This window comes from Centrocercus urophasianus, unplaced genomic scaffold (genome assembly GCF_019232065.1).
Source record: "Centrocercus urophasianus isolate 14NV4802_14NV808 unplaced genomic scaffold, USGS_Curo_1.0 seq_10, whole genome shotgun sequence".
Lineage (NCBI taxonomy): Eukaryota > Metazoa > Chordata > Aves > Galliformes > Phasianidae > Centrocercus > Centrocercus urophasianus.
The window spans coordinates 86,923,046-86,934,631 of NW_024884142.1; the positions used below are offsets into that span (position 1 = coordinate 86,923,046).

The window sequence follows — 11,586 nt, forward strand, 5'->3', positions numbered from 1 at the left end:
TAGCCTGATGTTTATAGTCATCTCAGGGCAGGACATTCTCAGAGCAGGAAGGCACTTTGAGCTACCTCTGGCATAGATGATAGAGGACACATCAAAAGCATCTATCTTTACTTCCTGGTCCAAACTGATCTGCAAGCTGGTGTTCTGAGGAAAAAAAATGCACCTTAACTAAATGGAGTGAGTTCTCATATTTTCTTGCAGAGAGTGAAAAGATTTCATTTAAGTCACAGACAAAAAAGTTATTTTGTAAGTGAAACAATTAGTCATCAACAAAGCTACTGAAAAATTGTAAGAAAACAGCTACTCTTTCCACTTCTTTTAAAACCCACGGACAGCACCCTCATTTGATTTTCTCAGTTCAGCTGTCCTCCAGTCTCACAACTTACCTGCTCAATCCCCACGTTTTTCTCTCCTAGGTTTTCCATCTTTCACCCTTCTCTCCTTCAAGAATCCTGGAAACCACTACATTGTAAGGAACCACTCTGGCTGGGAGCTTATCTTTCGAAAGGCACCAGAACATCACCACATTTCAGAAAATAGATCTGACGTTTCCACACAAATAGTCAGCATAAGCTTGAATGCTCTTTTCTTGGGAAGGGAACTTTGCAGAAGACACTAACTGCAGTGTCCATGCAGAACTGCGCCATGAAGTTAGACAATCTGTCCTTCACAACTAGAGGAAAAGGTGGATGTACAGCTCAGGGAAATTAGTACTTTTAGAACAGAAATTATGCTGATGATGCTCTGTAGTCAAGTTATTTCTGTGTTGCTCAATGACTTACTGAAAGTGAGTTGGTTTCAGTAATAACCATGAAGTAATAACAATGAAATGGCTATAGTTTCTATTGATAGTTCAAGAGAAGAAATTCAAGTGCACCCACAGAGTGGCAATATACCTCACTCCAGGTCATGATAAGTGAAGCTTACCCTCTAACACCCAAACTCAACTTGGAGTTCATAAGGCTTGAGTCTACAACAACCGATTTACATCATGTTGAAAGCATATGTTTAAATGAGGTTTATTGGGGCCAACACTAGATTCAAACAGCTACAAGCTCATTTTTCATGTTTACCACATCAGCTGTTGACAGATGAAGTCTCAGTGGAAAGTCCAAATTTTCATTTCACCGTGACTTCCTGAGGTAAGACTGCTGCAGATTTTAATGTTTGGCATTTGACCTTCAGAGAGATATATCTTCAAGAAAACGCCAGCAGATAACGTTTAAATGATTACTCAAAGCAGAACAATTTGGAAATTTTGAAACGTAAAACTGTTAGTATGAAATTATCTTTTATTTTTTTTTTAAACCTCAAAATAAATGCACATTTATCATTTATTCAAAATGAGAACTGAAAAAAAGGGTATCTTAAACAAGTGGGAACCCTAACAGAGCAAACATGACAAACACCCTCAAGTTCCTTCTCTGCTATTGCCCACCTCTGGCTAAAAAACAGTTCTGTTGCTGTTGCTGTCATTCATTTTGTTTGGCCAATCGAAAGAAACACTTGATAGCCCCCACAAATAAAAGTGGTATAACACAAAACCAACTACGCATTCTCAACAGAATTCAGGTCCTTGTGTTGCCACATTATATAAAAACTTTCACTAACTGTTGTACTAAATAGGATTTAGTAACCGCTCTTGCAGTTTAGCTCTCGGTATCTTGATAAGTGAAGTCAATGCTTAAGCATGTCAGAAGTCAACGCTATAGTGCAACTACAGTATAACTAACAGGACTCCTAATTACTGTTCACCAGAGTGATGTCTTATAGTTGAATTTCAGTTTCAGCAGGTACTTCAGATTTACCTGAGCAACATCATACACAATATATCTAGGAAGAATGTTAAGGAACAATTACAGCTGTTGATATTAAAAACACATTAAAACTCTAAACTCCAAATGTAGTCAAACTTCATCCCTGAGCTTAAAGTTATCATACAGTTACTTGTGTGATTACGCAGTTCTAACATTTCAAGCTGGGAATCTTTGATTTTTCTTTGAATCTGAAAATATCCTATACGAGTTAGAAACTGTCAACTAAATTACACATGGAGAAAAAATGATGGCGTAGCAAGAATCCAGAATGGCAGGCAAGTGAACTGTCTTAGATACGGAGCTGTACCTCCTGAACATTACTTTTGTCAGGTAGAAAATACACCATGTCTTTCCTGCTACCTAAATAGTGGAACAACGTAACTTAAATGAGATCTGAAATTACAGACCTGGCACAGGAATCACAGAATCGTAGAGATTGGCAGGGACCTCAAGAGATCATCAACTGTAACCCCCTTGTTAAAGCAGGTTCCCTAAAATAGTCTGCACAGGTAGATGTCCAGATGGGTCCTCAATGTCTTGAATATTTCCACAGAAGATGGAGAACAGTACCACCAGTTGTCCACCATCACCCTTACTGTAAAGAAGTTCTTCAATATGTACGGAACTTCCTATGGCCAAATTTTAGGCCACTGCTCCTTGTTCTATCACTACACATTGGTGAGAAGAGCCTGGCCTTAATCACTTGCTTCTCACCTTCCTTTAGATATTTGTAAACATTGATCAGATCACCCCTCAGTTTTCTTCTCCCCAGGCTGAACAGATGCAGTTTGCTCAGCCTTCCCTTATAAGGGAGATGCTCCAGGCCCTGTATCATCTTAGTGGCCCTCTGCTGGATACTCTCTAGGAGATCCCTGCTTTTTTTTTTTTTTTTTGACCTGAGTAGCCCAGAACTGGACACAGTACTCCAGATGTTGCCTCATCAGGCAGAACAGAGGGGAAGGATCACCTCCCTTGACCTGCTGGCTACTCTTCAATGCACCTCAGGATTCCACTAGCATTCTCAGCCACAAGCTATGTGTAAGTTCTACTGCTACCTCTCAACAAAAACTCACTAATCTTTACTTCCTTCAAACAAATGAACAAAAACAACAAATCTGGAAGAGTTCTACAGTTATTGGCAGCTCTGGAATGTTTAAGTGGCTGAACTGTATTTTTTCAGAATACAGTTCTTGTCAATTATTCTTAATGATTTAGGCCACAAATTTACCTCAAATCTCAACGTAAGTCTGCTTCTAACAGGAAAACAACTTACCAAGAAGCCAGTTTCTACATAGTCTGGAGATTGTATTAATTACCTATTTGTTTCATTGATAGCGAGCAAGCACTCGACAATCTTTACAGTGAGACTATAGACAGCACATTCTCACAACATTCTCAGAGCAGTGCTGATTTGGGGGCACTTCTGCCTGGAAAGAGGCTTAAAGGCTACACTCTGACAGACATTCTGATGTTTACCTTCATATTTGAAAAGGATGTGGAGGACCTGAGAGAAGCTGTGTGATGAGACTCCAAGTAGCCTGCTCCTCCATCTCCTCCCAGCCAAGCTGACCAGCCACAGCATTCAGAGAAAGAAACCATGTTTGAGTGATGCGAAACCACAGGCTGCATTCCCCTTCCCTTGATCTGGCACATATCAGCAGAGCAAGGTACTTGGCAACATCCATCCAGGCCACTTCAATACCTTAAGCCATTGAGTCTTGCTGGAGCAACAGCTAATTTGGTAGGTGTACTGTTCCCTTTTTAACAAGATGATAACTTAAGCATGACAACTGTAAAACTGTCTCCTTTTGAAAATAGAGTCTAACACACGTACTCAAAAATAGATCTAAAAATCAAAACACTGGCAAAACTCCTGACCAGTATTAGCAAGAACCTGCTAAAGTCAACAACACCAAGTGCACAACCAATGTCACAGCAAAGGATACTCATTGTACAGAAGACAGGTATCATTAATTCCTGTTGAGATCCCATTCCCTAAGGGAACTTCTACACCATCAAGGGTTGTAGTGGCTGTGGGATCAGGTGCAGTTTTGCCCAAGCCTAGAAAAGGAAAAAAACATTACTTAAATCTTGAAGGCTGACATCAGACTTTGCACATAAAGAAGACTCAGCCAGTCATGTATTACATTCCATATGTTGTCATACGTTGACTGGGAGGAAAAATATCTTCAAGAGAACATAAAAGACATTGTCAGTTTATTCAGCTCAGCAGCGCTGCATTTATAGTAGTTGTACTCTGCTGTGTTAAAAGAATAGTTTCTCTTTTTGCTGTTAGCTTTGTCATACCGATTAGACCATCAGACAGATCAGACTACCCTTACTGCTCTTGTATCTTAGCACATACACGTGAACATCGTAAAATTTTCAGGAAGTTTTAATAAATCAATTCTCATTCTTTAGATTCTTCAATACAAATCTAATTTGACATTTGTAATAGTTGGAATGCACTGAAAAAGTGTTAGATCGTGTTTTAATAAATTTTAGAAAACTCATTTATTAAACCTCTCAAAACTGAGCATTCAAGAAAAGTCGTTCACTACCAAACGCTATCGACCTTTCCTATCTCTGTAAAGACAGTCATGATTACTATTACTTGTGCTTGAATTAGAGATTGAAGTCTCTTTTCATTTACCCCTACCTTTCGCTGATAGAAATGTAATGAGAACAGCTGTTGTATCTGAACTTTCACCCTTAGCCTTTCCCTTTGCTACTAGCTTCCAATGTGCTTTGAAAGCTAAACAATTATTCCTCTGATCTATTAAACTCTCATCCTTCTTCTAAAACGTATTGTATTGTTGTTGAAAGAGAGTATGAAAGTGGAGAATCCACCTTACTTTGTTCTTCTTGTACTAGGAAATGAAAGTCTCATCCTGAACTTTAGGCAGCCCATTAACTTCAGTTTTACATTTTCAAGTGTACTAACTCTCATCTCAAAACACTCTATATACATGCATTCAGATGCAATCATAATGCTACATATTATGCAAATGATTAAGGAAGCAAAGCTATGAGAAGACTGTAGGTCTATTCACAAAGAACAGAGACACAAAACGAGTTTGCAATCAAAAATGCATTACCAAAGAAAACTTACCTTTCACACTATGTTTTCCTTTGGGCAATTTTGTTATGTGAGAAGCATTCTTTAGCTCATACCTGGATAGCACAAAGAACATACAACAGTGTTGGATGTTCATCTTAAAATTTCTTGGTAAAAATAAATAAATAAATACATACATACATGTATGTATGTTTTTTATATATGTTTTTAAATACATATATACATGTATGTATGTTTTTTCAGGCTTCAGATTACGGTGAGTTAATTTAAATTCCATTTTTCTGAAAGTCAGCTGCCTTTATACTTCATCTCAGTGACTAATTTTATTGATACTGGCATTTACAACATGATTCTGGACTTCCAGCATGTTTTTACACCGCCCAACAGTTCTCATTTGACAAAAAAGGCCAACGTTGTTTTTAAAGAAATATAAAGTGCTCTTTTTTCACACTGAAGAAGCAGCTTTCCATTTTAATATAAGCTTCTATTATAATACCCTTAAGCATGTTTAGAAAATGCTCCTAATGAGCTACTTACATATTTCCAAGGGCAACTTCTCCCAGTAGTATTAACCCAATTGGATCAGCTTGAGATGTGTGACAGTAGTTGGCACTCTTGGACACCATGTCTGCAAAGTAAATGCCCTTTCCAAACATGTAGCCAGTCTGCAGCAAAGGGGAAGGAGTGAAATGGGAAAAGAGATTGAAAAATTCATATAATAGCATCAGTAATATAAAGGCAGTACTGAATCCATCTGGCTGAGCTCTCAGGAAAGCAAGCTGGAACTCACACTCTCATAGACACCAGACAGCAACCCACTCTGGACTTTGAATGCTGTCTTTGTGCTCAGAGACAATGCTGGGTCCTCCCCCCCAAAAAATCCTACTATTTAGATTCTCTCTGACTGTGATCACTTTTGGGCACAAGGATGGAGGTGACCAGAGAATCTGTCTGTTGAACATACCACAGGAGCTTCAGGAGGAGCTATCCGGAGACCCTGCGAGAGGATACCAGCGAAGTTGGTGGTGCGGGAACCGTGCCACAGCAGCTGGCGATTATGGAGCTGCTTAAATGGCTTGTAACGCTGACTCTCTCCTTCACGTTCAATCCTGAAGATCTTCAATTCAAAATGGGACAGGAGAAAAAGAACTATTAAGTAAATAAGCCATTACCTTCACGCAACCAATCTGGCAAATAGGCCGATCTACTATGAGAATTGATCTAAATGTTCTTCAGTGCTCACAGCTTGCTATGCCATGCTCACAAAAGAGGTAGCCTTGATCACAGAGAACCGTATTACTCCTTTACCCTCTCTTCTGTATTCTCACGAGACCATCGCTTTCTGAAAAAAATCATTAAAGGAACTAAAGCTTGATTTCAGATGACTACTCTTTTATGCAGCAAATTAAGGCAAAATAAAAAAAGCTTAGTCTCATCTCTGTCTAGACTTCTCTATTTAATAAATACCAATTGGCCTATCAAAATTTGCCTTCAACACAGGAAATGAGAAAGTACTCAAAAATAAACTGAAGCCATAAGCAACTAAATAGACTGAAAGTTAACCTGCATGAACTTAAATCCCAGTATTCTCATACTTACTTCCACAACTTTGAGGTCATATGCGTTGTGAGTAGCAGCATGAGTATTTTTCACATATTGTTTAATAATCTTGGCTTCTTCTGAATCTTTGTCAACCACCTGCAAAGAATCAAATGAGATGTTTCTTTAGAATACAAATTAGCAAACTTGTTATAAAATGAAGACATTCACCTTATGCTCCCCAGTTTAAGCTGCCTCTCTATTTGATCATTTAGGTGGAAATCTATCCTCAACCAGTGAATTGGTAAGTCTACAGAAAGCACTCAACCAGAGAACTGCTGCTGGTGGCGACAGGAAGGCACCTCTGCAAACTTGCACAACTTTCAATCACCCTGTTCAAAGCAGGATTAGCTGTAGCAGATCGCTATAGTCTGAGTCCAGTTATATATTGCAAAGACAGAACCAGCACAGCCTCTCTAGGCAACTCTCACAGTTAGGGGAAAAAAAAATAATAAAATTCGATCATTTCAATCTGTTCCATTGCCTTTCATTCTGCCAGTGTATACCACCACAATAAAACAAGTCTGTTATGATGTTCTCTATTTCTTCACCCCACCTGGAATTTATACACACCAGTAGGATACACCCAAACCCCTCTTTCCTCCACACTAAAAAGCCCAAGGTCTCTCAGCATCACCTTGTGCAACATGTGCTCCAGCACCATAGCCATATTGGTGGCCCTTCTTTGAACTCATGCCAGTACACCTGCCCACTTTGAGCTTAGGTGATCTGTTAACACTCCAAAAAGACATCAGCATGCATTCCTGGTCAGTCACTTTTTTTCTTTTTTACCTTAATATCAGTTCGAAGCTTTTCATAATTGATATCAATTGGGTCTTTATCTCCATCTTCATTTCCACCTCTGAGAAGACTGTAAGCAACCTCAATATCAAGCAAGTTGTCCAACATCTGCACTTTAGCCTGAATAATTTAAATAAGTTATTTTACTTGCATCTTTGATGTTCAGAGTAACTCTAGAACACTTCCAAATTATAAAGATTTACGTGAAGCACAGGCACTGGCATTTAACAAGACTGCCTTTTAAATAAATGCCTGTATATAATACAGGTGTTCACACATCTATTCACATGTTATAACTATTTTTATGTACCTTCTAAAACCTTATATATAATCTCCATATGTAAACACATAAATAAACAAACAAACAAAAAAATCAGATATTCTGAAAAAGCCCACAAGCTTAACCTCATAAAAGATGGGGGTTGAAAAAATACTTCACACTTCATGAATTTGGTCTAGTACTAGGCTTGTTACCTGCAAACAGCATACTATTTCTAGTAATTACCTGAATGTATTCTAAGTTACTGAGAAGAGGTGGTTTCTTCATCCCAAAGTCATGAGGGATCAGAGTATAGAAACGGTTTGAGAGGTCCAAGATCTGGGATTCAGAACCACCATCAGAAACTGCCTATGTAAGACAATAAGCAGCAAAAGAAAATTACTGAATAGGCCAGAATATGGCTCCACAGCAACAGGTGTACACAGGATACTTGAGAACAAATAAACAGAAGCAGCAATAGAAATCATCCCAATCCTGTAAGTATCAAAGGAGTAAAAGGGGCAGCTTTATTCTTTTGCACATAGTAAGTGCCAAGGCTTGCTCAGAAAAAAAAATCTAACGGGATTATGCTTTCCAGAAAGGAAAATAAAGGTACGTTTGTGGATGTGTTCTAAGAAAGGTGAAATCAAAACTTCCTTTAAACAATGCTTTCCCAAGGTGCCCAGGACTAAAAAAACCAACAAAAAAAACAAAACAAACAGCAGCATATGCTGATGTACTTTTGCAAGCTCTTTCAGGCAGTACTATGCAGTGATCCTTGGAATGGTCCATGTCATGATGTGTAAATACAGTAGTCATCAAGCCACATTGCTTCCTTGAGTCGACTACTTCTACCCTCATGTTCGAACAGATTCTCTGGGGTGGCAACACCAGCTTCACCAGCTGAAGTTTTGATACAAAAGCTTGAAGTAGGTAAAAGCACTACATAAACTTTGAAAGATACAAACACTGCTTAAACTTTTACAACAACAAAGAGAACTAATTAGTTCATCGTGGAAACCACATACTCTTCTACACCTCAGAGCAAGCTCAGATTTTCACACAAATCAGTAATCATTTACATTTCAACAAAATGGTTTCCACCAGTCCTTTTAAGATAGAAGCATGCACCCTCTTCCCATTGTCTCTTATATGATGCAACAACAAAAGAAACCTCCAGCAACACACACAGCTCACCATTCACCCCACTTGCTCAAACATCTGCCACACTCACCTGCTGAACTTCATTAAGAATGGAGTATGCACTTTGGATCTGTCGCTTGCTCAGTTTCCCCAGTGGCATCTTCTGCAGGTCAATCTGAAAGTTAGAAACAATTAAAACAGGATTTCACTACACTGAAACTTTTGCAGCACTATCTCTCTGGTTTCCAGGGAACAAATCTGTTCATGTTTCAGACTTGGTATTAATCAAGGAATGATATCAGAAGGACAGTGTTTGCTACTGAAGAGATGTCCTATAAACAAAACAATGCAGCAACAGGACACTAGGCGTGGCAGAGTAACACAAAATGCATCTTAAGTGTTTGACTGGGATTTTAGTATTAACCTACTATCAAAGGTGCTTCTGAATCCTTTTGGTAAGTATACATTTCAGGCTAACAATGAAGCAATATGAAAGAATGAATTCTTGCCCATAAGATCTTCTGTATACGCATGTACAACCTAGACGCTCTCTTCCAGCCCCCAGCTTGAATGCTACAATAATCAATGGACAAATGTAAAGAGGTTACAAGATACTTCAGATATTTCACATCCATGACTGAATAAAATGAAAAGCAACTAAGTCAGAATTGATGCCTCGACTGCCTACATTTATCTATTAATTGATTTCATTTGTCACTGTTCCTTTTCTATTCATGGATCCTGAATGAGTTTCAGATTTGCATTAAATCTTTGCACAATTATGGGCTACCTGAATACAAAAGCACATAGCAAAAGTAAACAGCAATGGAGTCATTTACCACACATGTACTCACTGGACTATTTACAATACTCATCATACACCCTGCAGGTGAAACTAGCATTTACTTTACTTGGTGGGTTTATGAGTCAGCTCAAGGACAAAAGATTCTATGAAACCATGTACATGGTATACTATCTGCATAAGCTATACGTTACTCATTCACTACACAACAAGGAACCCTGGCTGTGTGCAAGTCTTCTCTGCAAGCTGAACTCAGAAGATGGTTCTCAGCTACAGAGACTGGTTCAAAAGCTCTGAAGTGATTTTTTTAAAACAGAGATTTCCACCTTGTATTGGGTTAAGGAGAGCTCTTACTTTTTGCTGCTACGTATACATACAGTTACTAAGAGGAGCCATGATGGATGCAAAAGAGAAGACAGACTTCAAAACTGATCATGTGTTGAGGACAAATTTGAAGATTAATACTGTGAGGAACACTGAGGGGAACACGAAGAATTAGCTGCAGAGCTGCACGTGCCAGGATGTCATGAGGAGCGAGGGAGATATTTACCCATGCAAGAGGGCAAAACACTGGAACAGACTGCCCTGTAGCTCATGCAAGGCAATGACATGGATAACTGTAATAACACTCTCTACACTTGGTGAGGGGAAAATACCAAAAATTAAGTTAGAAGCAGGAAGAAAAGTGCTTCAGAACTCACAATTTAGGCATAGAAAGACTGCCTAGATAGAAGGAAAAGCTCAACAGCAGGCTTGTTAAATGCACCATACAGCCATTTTCGGAGGATGCGGAGAAACATGAGACTAGGAGAAAAAACTCCTCCTCTAAAAAAAAAACAAAAAAAAAAAACAGCTGTCCAGCAGCAGCATGAGATAAATCTAGTAGGAAGTGAGTCCTACGATTCTCATGTCTCCTACAAACGTGCAGCTGTAGGAATTACCGGAGTTTGAGTTTCACAAAGCCAGATGACATCCCAATAGATGATCTAGAGCCTTTTGCCAGTTCCAAGTACAAGCTATTATTATTGTTTCAGAAAAACAATCAAAAGAGACATTGAATATACACAAGAACATAACTAACCTACAGCAATACAAGATGTCGGACAATACATCTGAAAACATTCAGATAAGCTGCTTAAATATGAAGTCTTAGAAGAAGACAACTAAGCTGGCTGAAGAAAACTGACATCTATTATCTAGAATCTGTCTGACTTGTATTAACACAACCTGCAGGATCTCTGCTCTTCCAATGCAAGCAGAGATACTACCAGACTGATCTCTAAAAGTTAAAAGAAAGAAGAAAGGATGAAAAGAGGGTATCATTAGAACAAATGAGAAATAAAACAACAACAAAATCTATAGTTTGATGCAGTTCAGAAGGAGATTGATACAAACATTCCCCACTGTAGAACAAAGAACACGCTCATGTGCATAAGTAAGTTACTACTTCCACAGCCTGTCAAACCTTGGTCAGACTCTTGACCTTAGTCAGTGCTGATCTAAAACTAGCAGTGACTTCTGCAAAGTATGATACACCCTGGATTGCAAAGAACTTACTTCAGGCTGTGCAAGTATGATATAGAGAGAAATGGAAGTTATAATTGAGACACATGCATGCGCATAGTCACCTCAAATTCCACCATAGCTTTCTTCATGCTCTCCACATCAAAAATCATCTTAATAAGGTCTTGGATTGGCTTAGCAAGCTTTGATTTAGTCCCAGCACCAACTGTCAGTTTCTTGACAGCTTCTTCATCCTGGGAAGAAAACATAGTACCAGAATTAGTAAAATCACATAGGAAAAGGTAACAGACTGGCAGCCATGGTATCCAGTCAAAACCAATTTAGTGGACACATAATATTACTAGCCTGAAGTTCATAGGAAGCATTGGATGCTGGTCTGACTTTTTGGAGCTAAGTGGTGTCAAAAATCCACCTATTCAGTAATTGGGCAGAAGTGTTTCAAGAGGCAGCATTGTAAAATAAAGGCAGAATTAAAGGAATTGAACTGCAGCACCTCTGCTTTACCTCAAACAGCAGAATTCACTTGTTCTGCAAGATTCTGTTGCAGACACCACGGTATGAA

The 11,586-nt window shown here is 38.8% G+C and overlaps 1 protein-coding gene across 1 annotated transcript in view; it reads right to left on the minus strand.

Moving 5' to 3' along the window:
* Window positions 1-964: 964 nt before the first annotated feature.
* The window catches only part of PARP1 (poly(ADP-ribose) polymerase 1), a 28,369-nt gene continuing 17,747 nt past the window's right edge, over window positions 965-11,586 (minus strand). The window contains exons 14-23 of the mRNA XM_042819024.1: window positions 11,129-11,257; window positions 8,790-8,873; window positions 7,802-7,924; window positions 7,288-7,416; window positions 6,496-6,594; window positions 5,861-6,013; window positions 5,434-5,561; window positions 4,930-4,991; window positions 3,764-3,878; window positions 965-1,833 (exon numbers count right to left, since the gene is read on the minus strand). Coding sequence (XP_042674958.1) covers window positions 1,752-1,833; window positions 3,764-3,878; window positions 4,930-4,991; window positions 5,434-5,561; window positions 5,861-6,013; window positions 6,496-6,594; window positions 7,288-7,416; window positions 7,802-7,924; window positions 8,790-8,873; window positions 11,129-11,257 — 1,104 coding nt within the window. The 3' untranslated portion in view covers window positions 965-1,751. The remainder of the gene's footprint in view (window positions 1,834-3,763; window positions 3,879-4,929; window positions 4,992-5,433; window positions 5,562-5,860; window positions 6,014-6,495; window positions 6,595-7,287; window positions 7,417-7,801; window positions 7,925-8,789; window positions 8,874-11,128; window positions 11,258-11,586) is intronic.